Source organism: Lissotriton helveticus, chromosome 3_1 (genome assembly GCF_964261635.1).
Source record: "Lissotriton helveticus chromosome 3_1, aLisHel1.1, whole genome shotgun sequence".
In the NCBI taxonomy this organism is placed as follows: domain Eukaryota; kingdom Metazoa; phylum Chordata; class Amphibia; order Caudata; family Salamandridae; genus Lissotriton; species Lissotriton helveticus.
Window position 1 is genome coordinate 1,926,378,956 of NC_136061.1, and position 18,799 is coordinate 1,926,397,754.

The 18,799-nt window shown below is 43.3% G+C and overlaps 1 protein-coding gene across 2 annotated transcripts in view; it reads left to right on the forward strand.

Annotated features, from left to right (window-relative positions):
• Positions 1–18,799, forward strand: part of RASGRF1 (Ras protein specific guanine nucleotide releasing factor 1) — a 686,570-nt gene that overhangs the window by 415,260 nt on the left and 252,511 nt on the right. The window contains exons 11-12 of one of the 2 annotated variants that reach the window (XM_078682942.1): positions 12,941–13,004; positions 18,197–18,333. In XM_078682942.1, coding sequence (XP_078539068.1) covers positions 12,941–13,004; positions 18,197–18,333 — 201 coding nt within the window. The remainder of the gene's footprint in view (positions 1–12,940; positions 13,005–18,196; positions 18,334–18,799) is intronic. The other variant, XM_078682943.1, reaches the window with a different exon arrangement.

Below are 18,799 nucleotides of genomic sequence, written 5' to 3' on the forward strand. Positions count from 1 at the left end.
TGATATATAGAGCGTACATATTTATATCATGGATAGGTCGAGTCAGAGCACTGGTTAGGTGGTGCTACGTGATCTGTTCTGTGTTCTATGTTCCTTAGTGCAGGCTAATAAATCTGCGCCATTCCTCAAGGCTGTCCAACCCTTTCCGGATAGACTCACATTTGAAGATCCACTTACACCCTAGGGTGTAAGTGGATCTTCCCCTCACCCTAGGGTGAGTGAAATGTCCCCACCTCTTGGGGGCATCCTGGCTTTCTCTATCACTTGCCTTTAATTAATTTGAGCGAGTTATTTCAGCTTGCATATTCTGTATATATTCATTCTACATGAGTTCCTCGTGAACACTGTATTTTTTGCTCAGTGCATATTTCAGCAGCGGCTCTCCTGCTGCTCCGGGGAGAGCCTCACTGCCTCAATGGCGGGCCCAAGCAGTGTTTTCCCTTTCTCGGGGGCACGGTTCCTTCTGGGAACCCTGCATCCAGGTAAGTTGGAGAGCAGCTTAGGAAGCCCACCCCTGGCTGCTCTCGCCTTCTCCTCGACTGGCCAGCACCCTCAGGTGCGGCAGCAGGAGCCGGGTCTTTATTCTAGTATGCCTGCTCCTGTGGGCAGACACAGATGCTGAGACTGGTCAGGCGGGCCTCGGGGTTGCAATGGCCCTCCTCGCCTCCGGGGCCCAGGAAAGAGTCCTGTGCCCAACCCACCTTCACGTTGAGCGCGACGGCGCTCCCTGACTACTTCTTCTTTGGCAGGCCCAGAGATGGGGACCCGGACCCCAGAAACCTCTTCACGGGGGGCATGACGGCGCTGCCCAGCTTCTTATTCTTCGGCATGGCCTAGTTCTGGGCCTCTCTTCTCCTTACACAGAGACCCAGGCTTCCTCCTACTGGCTCTGGACTCCTGGGACAGTCAGTGTGTTCCTCCTTCCAACTGCCCATGGCGCCAGGCTCCAGCACTAGTCTTCCTCAGCAAGTCCACACCCCAGAGAGAGTTCCTCTTCCTGTGCAAGACCTCTAAAGAGAAATTGGAGGGGGCTGGCAGGAAGGCACTTCGGCCCTATCCTGCAGCAACACGTCACCCTGCTGCCCCTGATCCCTCTTTCCTGAAGAGGCCTCTTTTTTTTTTCCTCATATCACCAGTGTTTGCAAAGTCAAGCCTGATACCCGCCCTGTACCACCTCAGGCAATTTGCAATTAAACATCTAGCCCTGCCATCCATTTACCTGGTTACTGGTTCCACGCAGGTGTAATCATAGGACAACAAAGTTAAGTTCTTACTATTCCACTCCAGCTCAAATAATCGTCCCAGATCTTACTGCATGAACCACCCTCGATTCCTGTATCCATTTTGCATATAGTTTTAACCAACTGGAGCCAATCGAGGCCACAAGGTGGAATGGGGTCGGTCCATCTCTTGCAGATCTCGCTCCTGACAAGGAGGATCATATAAAAAATTCAATCCCGACTATTTGCCAATAGGGACAGAGTAGGCTGGTCTTCCAGCCCTATGAGTATCAATGATAAGCTCATTTTCATATTGGCCTGCAGAATGTCATTAATTACTTTCTCGACCGTGTGCCAATATGTAATTTGGGGCATTCAAAAACATATGTAGATCATTGGCACTTAGCATACCGCATCTATGGCATCTTGGAGTTGGAGCTAATATAAATTTTGCAAGTTTCTAAGGAGTTCAATAAAGCCTAATAACTGTAAAGAAGTGATTTCTTTTCAGGTTGGCTGGTTTAACCACCTTAAAGTAGTTTTAATGAAAGTTGTCAAATTCTCTGCGACTCCGTCATCTGAATTGCCACTTCCCAGATCGCATATGGGGGGTTTATCTTCTCCTGAAGAGGCCTCTGATATACTTCAAGATGGCGCCGTCCAGGGGTCTCATGTCACATGGTCTCTGAAAAGCCCCCTTCCCCTTGCTGCCTTCATGGCCTGGTGCCTGGCACCGGGTGACATCTGCAGCTTCAACCCATCTCTCCCTCCTGGAGAGAAGACCTTCACCCTTGGGAATGCAGTGAAGGGCTAAGCCTCTGATTCTACAGCTTAGGGAGGAAGGTAATTAATCCACCCTGGCAGTATCACACCCGGCTGGGCTCTGGTTGTGTCAGAGGAATATGGCATTTCTGGATGACCCATAAGCAGTACAGATATGCCTTTGGACTCAGACGAATAATTCTTTTTACACAACTTACAGTGTACTTTGTTGCATGTCTGGAGTTAGTAGACCCCAGGGAACTGAAACTACCCCATGTTGTCTCTGTCTCCATAGGAGAATAACGGAGAGTTCCTACAGTGAAACAGTAAAGCACACTGACTATCCCTTACATGTATCTCCCCACATTATAAGGCCTATTCCATGTCACCACAAAACTCTGCATAGTTCCTGCCACACCATTCTGTCTGTACCAGCTGCTGGGTTGCGCACAACAGGAATCTCCCCTGCGCAGCCTTACACAGGTGCACACACATGTGCACACGTGTCCACATGTAACCAATCCAGTGCCCCTGACCCTGGCTGCAGCAGACAATAATGAAATCCACATGCAGTCCATTTTATCATGAATTTACTGTGGGTGTGTCCCAGCTTATGAGGCTCTCCCACAGTAAAAGCTCAAAAATCAGGTGTTCAAAAGCAAAATATACGGGTGGCTCAGATGGTCAGAACCCCCTTCTCACACCAACAAACTGACTCGGGAGTACTGCAGTACCAAAAATATATCTTTTTAAAATAAATATGTTAAAAATACGCTTTACCACTGAGGTACTGCCTTGGGAGTACTCCGGTAACAACATTTTTTTTTTTTAAAGTTAATAATTAAAAATATACTATAGTCCCCTATATTTTACAAATATGGGGGAACTCCAGTGTATTTTCCATTTTAAAATATTTGAATTTTCAGTAAAAAGTCTACACAGTACCACGGTAATACCTAAAAATTTGGAATGTATCTACTGCCTTCATCCTGCCCACAAGGTAAAAGACTGTGAGATCTGTCTCACTTTCTCTGCCGAAACTCTTAAAGAAAGAGAAGGGAGGCTTTTACTATGGCTGCAGAATTTAAAATGAAGGAAGTCTGTCCTTTCTGAGAAGGAGGATAGTGAGGATTCCACTCTCACAAGAAATATCTAGAAAAAGGGAGAGATCACACCAGGGGTCACCGGAGACACCTAGGAAACTTTAAAAAATGACTCAACATGAGTCTTCAAGATAGGCTTCACTTAGAGCAGTGGTTCCCAAACTTTTGACTCCTGAAGACCCCCATTGACTCACCACTGGAAGCCGGGGACCCCCAGCAATTTGTATGATTTAAATTTCAAACATTAAAAGAGTAATTAAAAAAAATAAACACACATGTCCAGACAAAAGAAATGCTCGAATTACTAAGGATGTTAGTACTTTATAATGAAAGAGTTTGCAAAAAACTGAAAATTTTAATGGGAAGGTTGGAGATGCATCTTCATGATTAACTTTTAAATGGTTTAGTTTTATTTCGCAGTACAAGGCTCCTGTTCCTGACAGGGCCAGAGTGGAAACCCATAGCCGCCCTGGCAAATGTTTTCAGACCAGTCCCCATACAGTGAGCCTGACCACTACAAAGGGGGCTTTGGGAGGCTCTCCCCCCAAGAAAATGTAGGCTACAATGGTGCATTCTACAACACATTTATCATTATATATTGAATTGTATTAGCTTATAAAGAATAGTAAATGATGACCTTACTATGCACCAGGATGCAACAATCACTGTTGGTGTTTTTCAATGATTCCCTTATTATCACCCTTCAACAGTTCCTCTCATTTCTCCATAGCACATCTGTCAAATATATTTCATTTGTTTTATAGCATCTCTCATACCATTGTAGGATATCAGAGCACTTTACATTACACACATATAGAGACGATGAATCATACTAGTAAATCAGTGTAATTAAAATGTTACATAAGGCAAAGGGGATGACAATGTGTAGGATTCACGTGTCTTTCATACTGGTAGGCATTTTTAAAGAGTGCTTGGTCTGGAAAAGCACATACTCAGGATTCAGAACATAACACAGTGGTTAGCATTGACTAACAATAAAAATGTATTTCCACCCAAATAAACCCCTTTAGCAGCATCAGGATAATGAAAGACTGGGAAAAAACATAAGTTATTAACTTGTACCATGCAGTGTGTAAGCAGCTCATTGATGACAGTTTATAGGTCACTGCTAGATTATGATTGTCTCTTATAAGGTGCAGAGTAACAAAAGAATCTCTGTGACAAAAGCAGTAACCCACTGACCTATGCACATAAAATACTGTTTTTTAACATGCTGACACACGTTAGTTGCAGCAGGCATATTAACCCTCTGTGCTACATTAGATAAGTCAAACCTGCCACTGGACACAACTCATCTCTCTCCAGCAGGTACATTTATCACTGGTGTTATCTTGACACTTTTATTGTTGCTCAAAAACTGCTACTTCTACAAAGAAATTTGCAGTGCTTTTAAAATTGCTGCCTGTGGACCCCCTGGGAATGTGTCATGGACCCCTGGGGGTCCACGGACCCCAGTTTGGGAAACACTGCCCTACGCTATCCAACTTTTTCCCTACTGTTATAGGTATTATTACTTTTAATATATGTATTTATAATTTTTATTATTTCCTAACATTTTATGATTAAATAAAATAATTAATTACATTAAATAATTATTTATTAATATTAAGTTAATATATATATATACATTTTTGTATATGCGTTTAATTTTTTTATATTACATTTTTTATTTATCATTTTTAACTTTCTAAAATAATTCTAACTATGGGGCCAATTAGGATGGCGGACGGTCCGCCATCCCGTCGTAGGAAGGGACCGTCCGCCACAGGGGCGGAGGTCCAGTATGTCGAATTAGGATGCACCCGCCACAGTGGGGGGTTCATCCCGCATTTTTAACATTGCGGCAGGCGGTGCTGAAAGCACCGTCCTCCGCAATGCTCAACATGACAGGCTTGTTGTACTTTGAAACGCAGGGGGGTACCAAAGGTACCCCCCATGTGCACCCCCACGCCCCCTTCACCCTAGGGGCCCGCAACGGGCCCCCAAAGCAAAGACCGTATGCCTTTCCATGGCGGGAATGCCGCCGTGGAAAGGCATATGACCGGCGGCATCGTAATATGGTTGGCGGTGTCTCGCAGACACCACCACCATATGTAAGCACTTTTTTCCGCCGGTCGCGAAGGTGACCGGCGGAAAAGCGGAGGACGGTCTTGCCGTCCGCCGCGAACTCCCCCGCCATCCTAATGTGGCGGGGGGGTTATTTCTGTGAGGATGGCGGACAGATTGCCCCCGCCGGGCCAGTGGTGGCTACCACCAGCCTGGCGGGGGCAATCCGTCCGCCATCCTAATCGGCCCCTAAGTTTTTAGTAATTATATTTAGTATTTAATTAAATTTATACTATTTTCAAGACATTTAAAAAAACGATATGTTAAACAACAATATTTTAAACAATGATATTTTGGTTTCGATATTTTTGTACTTACCTTTGTAGAGAAGGGATGTCGATATTCTGTCCTTCGATATTCTGTACTCTATATTCTTGTAGGTCGATATTCGGTCTGTCGATATTCTGTCAGTGATCCCCAATAAGGATAGGGAGAAAGGGGAAATCCCCAATAATCAGTCTACTCCCAATGAATGGGATGATTATTTAATTCCATCACCTTCTCCACCTGCTCTGCAACCAGTGGACTCTCCACCACAGGATATCGGAGGCTTCCATAGTCTCATGGAAATAGCTGCGAAACAATTTCAATTGCCTTTACCGATTAAGCAATCGGATTGCTACTTGTATGATTTCACTGAACATTTAGGAGGAAGGTATAAAGATTATGAAAACTCCTACCACTGTATCAGGTGTCCTGCCAAGGATTGATAAAAAATACAAGGCATCTGAGGATTCACCTGCATGTCTAGTTGGACACCCAAAGCCAGCTTCTGTGGTGACACACGCAGCCCAGCGCCGGTCCAGGAATGCTTCAACACCACCTGATGGAGAAGGCAGACACCTTGATAAAATGGGCAAAAGGTTCTTGATGATGTCAGGACGATGGTTTGAGTGACTGATTCGCTAGCAATATTGGGCCTATACTTCACGCAGATGTGGTCAGACATTGCCACATATATAGAACTTATGCCTAAAAAAGGGGGGGCAAAGAAAATCTTGTAGGAAGGAGAGGGAACCTCATCAGAGATTATGCTTTGTGCTATGGATATAGCGTTAACATGATTTAGACATCTGGCAGGGTCTGCGGTTCTTAGGCAGCAAGGATAGTTGAAGGCTCCATCATTCAGGCCAGAAGTGCAGAGCATAATATTAGATATGCCATACGAGTGTGGCTTTGTTTGGCAAGCATGCTGATGACACCTTGCAAGCCATAAAGGAAAGCACAGACACTGCAAGATCCTTGGGCACCTTACAAACTAGAAAGGTGCCTTTTCGAGTGGTACATTGAAGAGGCTTGTTTTCATTTGGAGGGTACTACCAGAGGTATCAGCATTATCAGCCCTTTTAGCAGCAATACTGACTTCCCTAACAACAGCAGACTTATAGATTGCTGCTTGCAGCAGCTTGCACCAAACAAGCACCAAGGAGAAAGCAAGCATCTCAAACACAGAGACACTGGCAGAAAACAGTGGCATCTCATTTGCACCCACTACAGATTTTCAACTTGCTAGAGAAAACATTTCCAACTTTTCCCAGCAATGGTAGAAAATACCTTCATACAGATGAGTACTGGACCTCATCACATACGATCATACCTTAGAATTCCTACAGATTCCACCGAACACTCCACCTAGAGGAGCGCACCCACTTCATCTCAATCTACTTCAAAAGAAAGTGTTTGTCATGTTTCACAAAGGAGCAATAGAGAAGGTCCCACATTCTCAGAAAGGAATGAGGTTCTACTCCAGTTTTTTCCTAATAAATAGGAAATCAGGGGAATGGCGACCTATTTTAGATCTCCAAATGTTGAACAAATACCTGAAAAAGCAGTCCTTTCGTATCATAACCCTTCACGACCTTCTGCAACTCCTGCATCAGGGAGATTACATGACAACCTTATATGTAGAGAATGCTTATTCATATATCCTTATTCATCCGAAACATCGCAAATTCCTCAGACTCATGGAAGTCAGCACTATCAATTCAAAGTCCTCCCCTTTGGCCTCAAATCAGCCCTCATCATATTTACGAAATGTCTACCCGCAGTGCAGCCCACCTAAGGCACAAGGGATTCCAAGTATTCCCGTACTTCTACGATTGGCTCATAAAAGCATCAACTGCTTATCAGGCATCGAGAGCAACAACAGCCTGTCTACAGTTATTCCAAGGTTTGGGTTTAACCATCAACTATCAGAAGTCACTCCTCCATCCTTCATTCAGGGTAAAGTTCCTGGGTCAATTTTGGATACACTCCAAGACGAGGCATTCTTATCAAACCAACGACAGAAAAGACTTATAATATTAGCATGAAGACTATTGAAAAGAAAGTCATTTTCTGTTTGCCTTTTTAATCTGATCAACATCACATCGACCATAGCAAAGCCTCTACCCTAGTGGCGGAGGTCGACAATCTGTCATGGGGTCTAACATTCTTACCCAAAATACCTAACTATGTCATCACCACAGACGTTTCCCCGGATGGTTGGGGTGCTCATTTGCAGGGCCTCCATGTAAGTGAAAAATAGACCATGAATCAAAGAAAAATGCGCATAAACTTCCTAGATCTCTGAGGAATTTCATTAAGCTTTCCTGCCAAGAATAATGGGATCATCAGTGCTAATACGCATAGACAACACAACCAATATGCACTACTTGAACAAGCAAGGGGGCACAAGATCTCTGGCCCTATCCAAGGAAGCACAAAGACTCTGGAAATGGGCTTTGACACATCCAAGTAACATTATGAGTGGAACCTCTACCAGGCACAAACAACAGTTTGGTGATACGTTAAGCAGAATAAAAAGCAGCTGCCACAAATGGGAGCTAAGTTAGTTCACTCTGAACAAGATCTTCCAAAAATGGGGCAAACCGACCCTAGATCTCTTTGCGACTCAAGAAAATTAGAAATGCCAATTTTAATCAAGCTGGCACCCTCAAGGGGGTCATAGGAGAATACATTTTCAATCAGATGGTAAGCGAGCTTTGCATACGCTTTTCTCCCGATCTCTCTCATACTCAGACTCCTCAGAAAAGGAGGGAGCTGTGTTGGATAACAATGATTGCTCTACGATGGCCCAGGCAACACTTGTTTTACGGAACTACTACTACTATCAGAGAAAAGTCACATGCAGCTGAAACCTCAGAGGAACTTATACAACCAAGTAATTAATCTGAACCTGACTTTCCTGCACTGATCCGCCTGGCTCCTAAATACCATGAATTCACAAATATAGATATCCCTCAAGAATACAAAGATATGATTGCAAGAGCCAGAGCTGATAACACTAACAATGCATACAGATTGAACTGGAAGTGTTTTTGTGTATGGTGCCAAACGACGAATATACACCCTATCTTACCTTAACTGCCATTTCAAGATACAGATGCACTTCTGGAACTATTAGAGTCATTAGGCATTTCTTTAACGGTCTTTTCAGAGTCTTCCCTCCGATAAAGTCTCCCCCTCCAACCTGGCAACTTAACATAATACTGGCATAGCTGATGAAGAGTCCCTTTGAACCTACACATAAGGCAGATATCAAATTGCTAACATAGAAAGTGGCATTGCTATTGGTTCTTAAATCAGTCAGAAGGGTGAGTGAAATACAAGCGGTCACGATTAAGGAACCTTTCTTGAAGTTTAAGAATGACACTGTGATTCTAAGGACTAATACCAGGTTCATTCCAAAGGTCCCTACGGATTTTCCTCTAAATTAGCCTATTGTACTTAAAACATTCATCTCGAATCCACAGATAGCAGTGAAAAAATCACTTCCTACATTGGATATAAAGAGATGCTTAAAATATGTCCAGACGTGGGTCCCTTGCTCACTTTGCCTCTGGATTCAAGCTAGCCTGGCTGATGAGGGGTGTTACCCTGAAACCTATCCCAGAATGCTTGTTTCCGGTCCAGGGATGACATGGCTTGGCAGTTCAGGCTGGACTGTTCCCATGAGGCACAGGGTCAAGACTTATTTGCATATAGCTGGGTCTGAACTGGGGTAGTGAAGTGAGCTAAAGAACCATGATGGATTGAACCCAGATCTGTGACTGGGGATGAGTGTCAGAACATTTTCAGCGCTCCCTCCATCATCTCCTTCTGTAAAATGTTATTTGCATCACACTAACTAAGTAGTTCAGAAACACAGACCAACTGCTAGTAGCATATAGCTCGATGGATATCAACTGCTATTCAATTCAGCCATTCTAAGGCTGGTAGGCCTTTGACAGGTAAGGTCAAAGCACACTCTACTAAGGCAGTGGCTACAACAGCAGTTCAATTTGCTGGAGTACCTGTTAAAAGCATATGCTGAGCCGCGACATTACAAAAAATTGCATATGTTGACGCAACAATATTGCCTGGAATTGTCACAATGCAGTGATACGGTAGGACAAGCAGTATTGCGCCTATATATTCCAATAAAGTGAGCCTTGTTTGATTATATTCATTGTCTGCAATTGTGGTATGTTTAGCCTAATCTTATAAATAATATATACCTGCTATCTATTCTGATTGAAACATGTGAATCCATAAAAGAACCAATACTGGATAAGAAAATAAGGGCCATATGTACAAAAGGTTTTAACGGTCACAAATGAAGAATCGGGCCGTTTGTGAGTGCTAAATAGACTTTCGACATGTACTAACCTTATTTTGTGGTTTGGTTACCTATTACCAACTCGCAAAATCATTTTTATGAGCCGGCATTAGGAAGGGGTGTATCAAAGACATCCCTTCCTAATAGTGAGTCACAGGGGGATGTATGCACTTTACTGCCTACTTCAAGTAGGTGGTAAACCCATCACAAATGGGAAGGGTCCCCTTGGGCCATATTCGGATGTCCCATCGACATCCGAATGAGGCCCAATGTCACTTCACTCTACGTTAATCCCCTCTAACCTACTTCACTTGATGCTATTCCACTATATGCAACATCACTCACGCCACTACACTCTAGGACACTTCACTATATGCTATTCCACTCTATGCCACTACACGCTACGACACTTAACTGTCTGAAACGCCACTATATGCTATTCCACTCTACGTCACTATAGTCTACAACACTCCACTCTATGCTATAGTACTGTATGCCCCTACACTGTGCCTCACTCCATTGTACACCACTCCACTACATGCCACTGCGCTCTACGCTACTGCACTGTATGCTGTTACTATGACCACACTCCACTCTACTCCACTCCACTCTTTGCAACTCTACTCTATGCTGTTCTACTGTACACCACTACACGCTATTCCACTCTACCTCACTACACTCTACGCCACTCCACTCCACTGTATGATATTCCACTGTGCACCACCCCACTGTATCACATTGCACTCTACTGCACTCTACGACACTATACACGACCACAGTACATTTTAAAACACTTTCCTCCACTCCAGTATACCACATACTAATGACACTACACTCGACGAAAGTAAACTCTATGTATAAAACATTTTTCTTAAAAATAAAAAAACATTGAAATTCAATTAACAAAACAAAGGTTAAACCTTTGTTATAGATAATAAAACTTTTTTGTATTCGTTCTATACAACCCAAACTTAAAATAAACATTAGAAACATTAGTAATTCTTCAATTATAGTTATATTCATAATTCATTTACCACCTTTAAATTAATAGAACTTTATTTATGCATTAGCCAAAAGTTAAATTACACAAAAAATGTAATTTCTAAACCTATACCTTATAACTTGCGCACCTCCATACAGAGGTATTCAAGGCGATAGCCACACGACATTAACTATAACTCGCAATTTCTCCATGCACTGCTTATAGCATTTTATATTATCTCATTATACCATGTAAAATATTATGACCTTATTTATGAAAAGTGACGCATTGCTGCGTGAAAACAGTGATACGTCAATTATCATTGCGCTCTCCTTGCGACATGATGGATGTGTCATATTACTGTATGACGCATCATGTCGCAAGGAATGACAGATACGTCCGTTTTACTGACGTATTTGTCGGCACAAAATGATACATTGCTGGAGTTGTGTCGGAAGTGTGACACAACTCCAGCAATGCAGTCACCCTTATGCCTGCCCTCTCTTCTACGAAGCTTACTTGCGTGGAAACGCCCTCCCTGCATACATTATACCTGACGCAGGTATAATGTAGCGCAGGGGTTTACAAAGTGACGTATCTGCTTAGATGCGTCACTTTGTAAATAGGGCGCAACACAAAAAGTCACAAAAAGTAACGCAACGGTGGTGCAAAACTGTTGCAGGCCTCATAAATAAGGCCCATAGTATTTACAAGAACAGTTATAACATTGCAAATCAAAAGTTTTGTGAGAACACAGTATGTAAATGATAAATTTAATAACTATAACTTATTTATTTCTTATGTGTTTGTATTGTAAGTTTGATTTGTATAAAAACAATAAATAAAAGTTTCCGTATAACAATGGTTTAACCTTTGTCTTTTGCATGAACATATGTACATATATATATATATATATATATATATATATATATATATATATATATATATATTTATATATATACATATATATATATATCCTGTAAGCCGCGTCTCCAACTGGTGGCACTCTTTCCCACCGCGATGGAAACTCACGGACACGGACCAAATTAGTGCTGAGGATTATTTACTTGTGCAAACTCAGCCGCATGACGTTTCGGCTCCGAGGAGCTTTGCTCACATGATATATATATAGGTGTTTTTTTCTCCCTGCAGAAAAAACAAAGTTTAACAGGACGTTATACTTACCAGAACACTTGTGAAAACGAAAAACTTCTGAAATTCACCAGTTTATGGGGCCGATTAGGATGGCGGACGGATCGCCCCCGCCATGCAGGCGGTGGCGATCCGTCCGCCATCCGTGCCCGTCTGCCACCTATTTCCCCCCCGCCATATTACAATGGCGGGGGGGACCGCGGCGAACGGAAAGACCGTCCGCCGCTTTTCCGCCGCAGTCGCCTTGCGACCGTGGCTGAAAAGGTCTAATATGGTGGCGGTGTCTATCAGACACCGCCAGCCATATTAGGATGGGCTTTGGGGAATTCCTTTCCGTGGCGGCAAAGTCGCCACGGAAAGGCCTACAGTCTTTGCTTTGGGGGCCCGTTGCGGCAATGTTAAAAATGCGGGATGCACCCGCCACTGTGGCGGGTGCATCCTAATTCGGGGCACGGGACCTCCGCCATTATGGCGGACGGTCCTTTGCCACGACAGGATGGCAGACGGACAATGTACGTCCGCCATCCTAATCGGCCCCATAGTGCGGTGGGCTGCCATGGTGATAGCTCACTAAACCCCTGTCATGCACTGCTTGACACTTCACATTACCTTACTCATGACATGGTAAATGGATATCACTAAATCAGCTTTGATCAAGACCAATCACGGTAGAAATGTGTTGGCGTTATCTGGAAGCTGTTTGTCACTCAATAACTATTACTTGCTTAAAGTTTCCATTAGTTGCGCTCATATTTTGGATCATACATAGCAGAGGTTGCTGTCTCTTGTAGCAGCAGTAGCTTGTCTTTCACTGTCTCTCTTAATGAGCTTCTTTGTTACAGCCACTACCAGGATACATATATTGAGTTCCTTGTTACAAATGAAGGCTGTCTCAATAGGCTTTGATTTCTGATGTAACGTGGTCTGTGGTGAGGTTCGTAGGTACCAGTTTACAGACCTGCTAACATGCTCTGATATGTTCTGTCTCTTCCAGAACGGTGTCCTCTCGCTGATAGACTGCACGCTGATGGAGGAGCAGGAGTGTACGGATGATGAATGTAGGTATTAAATCTCGACTGTGTAGGGTACATTGTGTCCTAAATATCAGTTAGAAAAATGCTGACCCATTTGTTATAGATTTTATATCATTAATATCAAATGGAGTGATATTTTTGTATCCGATATTTAGGACATAACATTTATGGCAGATGATTTTTTGGTTAAAGTATTCTGGGATCACTCTGTTCAAAACCTAGAAAAAAAGCATCATTGATGATTTATTAACTAGCAAGATTAACATTTGAAGATAAGTATGATGGATCAGGATATGTACTCTACGGATTGTGATAAGCCTGGGAATTTAGCATAGTCAGTGAGTGTTTAACTGCCCACAAGCAAAGTCACAATTTATGTGGAGGGAAGATAGACTTGTTGTATTACTCTTTCTTTTCAATAATCTATTGGCTTTACAACAAGGTTATAGACCACTAAGTCAGAGGCCAAAGCCACCATTAATCAAAATCCTGGAGCATTGCCAATCCCACATACTATAAACCCTCATTCACACTGCAACAGTAACCCCGGGGCCAGGGACGTGGGGGCAGGCCAGTGCTGGAAGTTCATAGTGCTGAAGCTGGTGAAAGAAAAGAGGAAGGGCAGCAGCATGCAGAAGCAACTAGGTACTTCAGGTGAAAACAAACACATGTTTCAAATCAAATTAAAAGACATATCCTACAGTACCCCTACTCCTATTCTTGAATTGACCTCGCCACTCACTCTTCATTGTCAGTAATTGGCTGTTGCTGGTTTCCATTGCACCGCTGAGCTGGTGAGCTAGGAGGTGACCCATTGTCATTGCCAAGTAGCTGATATGATAGCCTCTAGGCCCAGTCTTGGGGCCTCATTTATGGGGCCTTGCGTCAATTTTGCGCTTCCAATGTATCACTTTTTGTGACTCATCGGCGGCGTAATACATGCCTCCTTTTGCGCACTATTTACAAAGTTGCACATCTAAGCAAATGCGTCACTTTGTAAACTCCTGCACTACATTATACCTGCGTCAGGTATAATGTAGGTATAATGTACCCCAGCAAAAAAAGCCTCGTAGAAGTGACATAGTGTAATCTATGAGATTTCACTGCGTCACTTCTAGGACGCCGTTGCGTCAAAATTTTGCTTCTGCCTCACAGCAGACGTAAGACTGACGCAGGCCGTTTCACATGGGGCTTGCCAAAACATAAGTCAGTGTTTTTCACATAGTACTTAACATTGAGGTTGAACAAATGAATCGCTCCTTATTTCCACAGAGAAGAGAGCAGAGATCCTGCCAAATAACCTGACATGCACTTAATGTACTAAGTTTGGTTGAGTGCAGACAAAGGGAATAAAACCAACTCATCTTTATTAAACTGCCATAAACCTGACAACCAGACCACATCTCCTACAGCTTAACTTCTTTGCAATGTATTCTCCTTCAACTTATCTACAGACTACTTTTATTGTAAATACTACTTCTCCAGTATTGGATCTTTAATAGATTCACATACTTAATTTATTCCCTGATGCCAGGCTCTGTCCCTTTGGCAGTCAAAGTTAACCTATCAGTATCTATGTACAGCAAAATAACATTGAAGCAGCCGTTGACTAGATGTAGCTAATCCAACTCATTATGCGACCTGAAATCCAGTTAAAGAGTCGGAGAGGCTCAGAACTCCAACCCTCCTCTCTGGCTTCAACTGCCAAATCTTCGAATGCACATTCGCAGACAAGAAGGAATGTGTTGACCTCTGCTTTTATCTTCAGTGCCCCATTGGGCGGTGATAATTTAACTGCCAGCTCAAAGAGCATGTGTGATCACTTTACCTTAGTGTGAGCTCAATGGGTAGGTTAGCTTGTTCGGAAGCCTGAGAAGTATGTAGCTGGGGAAGCAGGATATTAAAATTTAGTTTATGCCCTTTAACACTGCCTACCATATTTTTCTAAGTTTGGGACATTGCCATAGGATATTCGTCAGTGAGCTGGTGTTACCACGATTGGCAGTTCGAGCTGGTCAGTTCCATTGAGGCACTGAGTGAAGATTGATTTGCCTATGGCTGGGTCTGAACTGAGGTGGTGAAGTGAGCTAAAGAACGATGATGGATTCAATCCAGATGTGTGACTGGGGGTGAGTGTCAGAAAAGTTTTGGCTCTATGTCCATCTGTTTGCTTTGTTCACCCTAAGTTGGCAGGGTATGCCCAGACGTCTGTCCCTTGCTCACTTTGACACTGGATTTAAGCTAATCTGTCTGATAAGGAGTTTTATCCCGGAACCAGTCCCAGGATGCTTGTTTCCGGTCCAGGGAAGACCTGGCTTGGCAATTCGGGCTAGACTGTTCCCATGAGGCACAGGGTCAAGTCTGATTTGCATAAAACTGGGTCTGCACTGGGGTGACAAAATGAGCTAAAGAACGATGATGGATTCAATCCAGATGTGTGAGAAAAGTTTAAGCGCTCCGTGCATCATCTCCTTGTGTTTGATTTGTTCACCCTAAGTTGGCAGGGTATGCCCAGATGTGGGTCCCTTGCTCACTTTGACACTGGATTTAAGCTACCCTGGCTGATGAGAAGTGTTACCCCGAAACCAGTCTGAGGATGCTTGTTTCTGGTCCAGGGAAGACCTGGCTTGGCAATTCGGGCTAGACTGTTCCCATGAGGCACAGGGTCAAGTCTGATTTGCATAAAACTGGGTCTGCACTGGGGTGACAAAATGAGCTAAAGAACGATGATGGATTCAATCCAGATGTGTGAGAAAAGTTTAAGCGCTCCGTGCATCATCTCCTTGTGTTTGATTTGTTCACCCTAAGTTGGCAGGGTATGCCCAGATGTGGGTCCCTTGCTCACTTTGACACTGGATTTAAGCTACCCTGGCTGGTGAGAAGTGTTACCCCGAAACCAGTCTGAGGATGCTTGTTTTCGGTCCAGGGAAGACCTGGTTTGGCAGTTTGGGCTGGCCAGTTCCCATGAGGCACTGAGTCAAGACTGATTTGCCTATGGCTGGGTCTGAACTCGGGTGACGAAGTGAGCTAAAGAATGATGATGGATTCAACCCAGATCTGTGACTGGGGGTGAGTGTCTGAAACGTTTCAGCACTCCATCCATCATCTCCTTGTGTTTGCTTTGTTACCACAATTACCCCTTTGGTTTTGCACAATTGCCTCAGCAGCATAGCAGAGTTCTTCCACTTCGCCACTTTCACAGGAATGTAATACCAATATTGGGAAATTTTTAGCATTGCTTCCTTGCAATCACACTAAATGCTGAGGTGCACACTAAATGCTGAGGTGCAGATTTTATGAAAGATATATGATTATTCTTTATCTGAGAAGGTGCACTGTAGTTAGTTTGTCCATCTTCTTTGGACCAGGGTCTTTGTAACTTGGGGGTCTGTTTGAGGAAATTATACAGTTTATAAAACATTTGTTTATCACCATTCATGAAGACTAATCATTTCTCCAAATACTTATTTATTTCTATCGCAACATGAACTTCAGTGGTGGTTCACAGGCAGAGGGTCCTCATGACTTGGACGTATACTATGTACTAGGTGGCTCAGAGAATGATTGCAAGTCTAAGCCCATTCTGTTGTGACAGGCAGTGATTTCATGTGGCTCCACCCACCTTCCTACAAGTTCAATGGTACAGGCTTCTAAGGGATTCTTACATATACAAAAAGCAGGTATCCTGTAACAGATAACATCTACTAATAATTGCTGCACTACTTCAAGCATCTTCATTGGCTATTCTTCCTTAGTCAGTTCAGACAATCGTCTTATGCAAACCAGTTGAATTGCCTCCACCAGCTGTATCAACAAATTCCAGACTCTGAACCACCAGATGTTGGGCAAGACATTGACTCGGATGATTATGTTTACAGACAGCATCATGAGGATGATGCAGAAGGGCAATGTTATTTGTAACAAGACCCAAGATCGGGAGGTCTATATTTCAGCCAAAGATCCTGGAACATGCCCCCAGGGACTCTTCTTCTGATGGCATATATTACCTCCATAAATTGATTTGGGGGTAGGATGTAGTCTAATGGCTAGGGCAGTCGACCTCAAATCTGGAGAACCGGGTTTGAGTCTCGGCAATGACACTCAACATCCTGTGGTTCTGGGCAAATCACTTAATCTCTCCATGCCCAGCAAAACTCAATGTGTCCTTGTGTAGCACAACTGGTGCGCATGAAAGCGCTCTGATACCCAATACCTTCGGGTCAAGTTCCTGCTTTATAAAACTCGGAAAAGAAGAAAGAAATATTAACCAAGCTTCACAAAAATTCAGTGTCTGTTGTGAAAACCCCTGCTTTTTAATTCCAAGAACAAAGAAAAACAATTGATACTGGTATTTCTTTGTAGGCCACCTCTGGGAGGAAGTATGGTTATGTGTGTAAAATCCAGCAACAGTCTACTCCTCTAAAGTTTGCTTAGAAAACCAATGCAAGGCTCCAGATTCAGTAATATACCTTCTGAATCAAATTAAAACAGACTCAGAATATAATCCACAGCACAAAGATGTTCCTGCAATCCAGTGACACCTTGTGTTGCCCCCCAGATCATCAAAGCATGAGACTAGACACAATGGGGTAAAATGATTGTTGTTTTTGCATCAACTTCTGTTAAGATAGCAAGTACAACTGCAACCGTGTCAATATATCATAAAATGCTGTGGCGTGACATTAAACGCTGTGACGTTCCCATTTTTGGAAAAGTTGCCTAATGATTGTTGGAAGGAGGCTAAGAGAAGGACAGTATACATCTTGTGCCCTTATTGATGCCTCTCTGGATGCCTCAAAGACTCGGGGCTAGATGTAGGTAATTCTAATTTACCGACTCATAAATACCGAATTTTACCGATTCGGTATTTTACCGATTCTGTATATTTACCGAATCGGTAAATTTACCGATTCTGTAAATGACATGCCCCCTACATGCCAAATCCTAAATACCGGTCGGTAACGGCCGAAATCGGCCGTTACCGTCCGGTATTTGGGCTCCTACATCTGGCCCTCAGTCTCCAGCAATATAAAAGCTGACATTTGTGTGCAGGTGGCACATGGTGTCCTGCTATGTAAAATGTGAGCAAACAAATGTTTCTAGTGCACTTATGTTTAATTACACCATTATTTTAGATCACTGCTTTACACTACCAAGTAACACTGCCTGTGAATATTTGTCAATTTCTTTCATATTCTGCCTTTTTCAAACTGAAGCAAAGTCATCGGCAACAGACATTGATCACCTTGACTTCAAGATTGTGGTGGAGCCGAAGGACTCACCATCATTTGTCGTCATCCTGCTGGGGTCATCAAGGCAGGAGAAGGCTGCATGGACCAGTGATATCAGCCAGGTATGATATGGAGTGTGATCGCTTGGGGGAAGGAAAAGTGGATGGAGATAGAAAAGAGTTGCTGATTCAGATGCACCAAACCTTTATTCGAAAGGCAAGTAGAAAGAGAGCAGGGAGAACAGGAGGAGACAACGAGAGATAGCTCCAATATGTGTTTGAGAGGGACATTAACAGGGGCAGAGAGTTTAAACAAAATTAAAGGCTGGCATGGGAAGGCAGCAGGGAGAATGAGAAGCAGGAGCACGTGATATCATCCAGATATTAGGGTCAGAAAGTAAAAGAGTGCAATGGGGAGAGAAATTGAAAGGAGGGTAACAGGGATTTGCGAGGGGTCAGTAGTATCATTCAGGTGTGAGGAGAGAGTGGCACGGTCAGAAAGAGTCAGCAAGGGAGAGTAAGAAATTAAAAGAGAGATCCAAAGGGAAGGATGACATAAGAAACGCTGTGAAGTAAAAGGGAGTAGTGG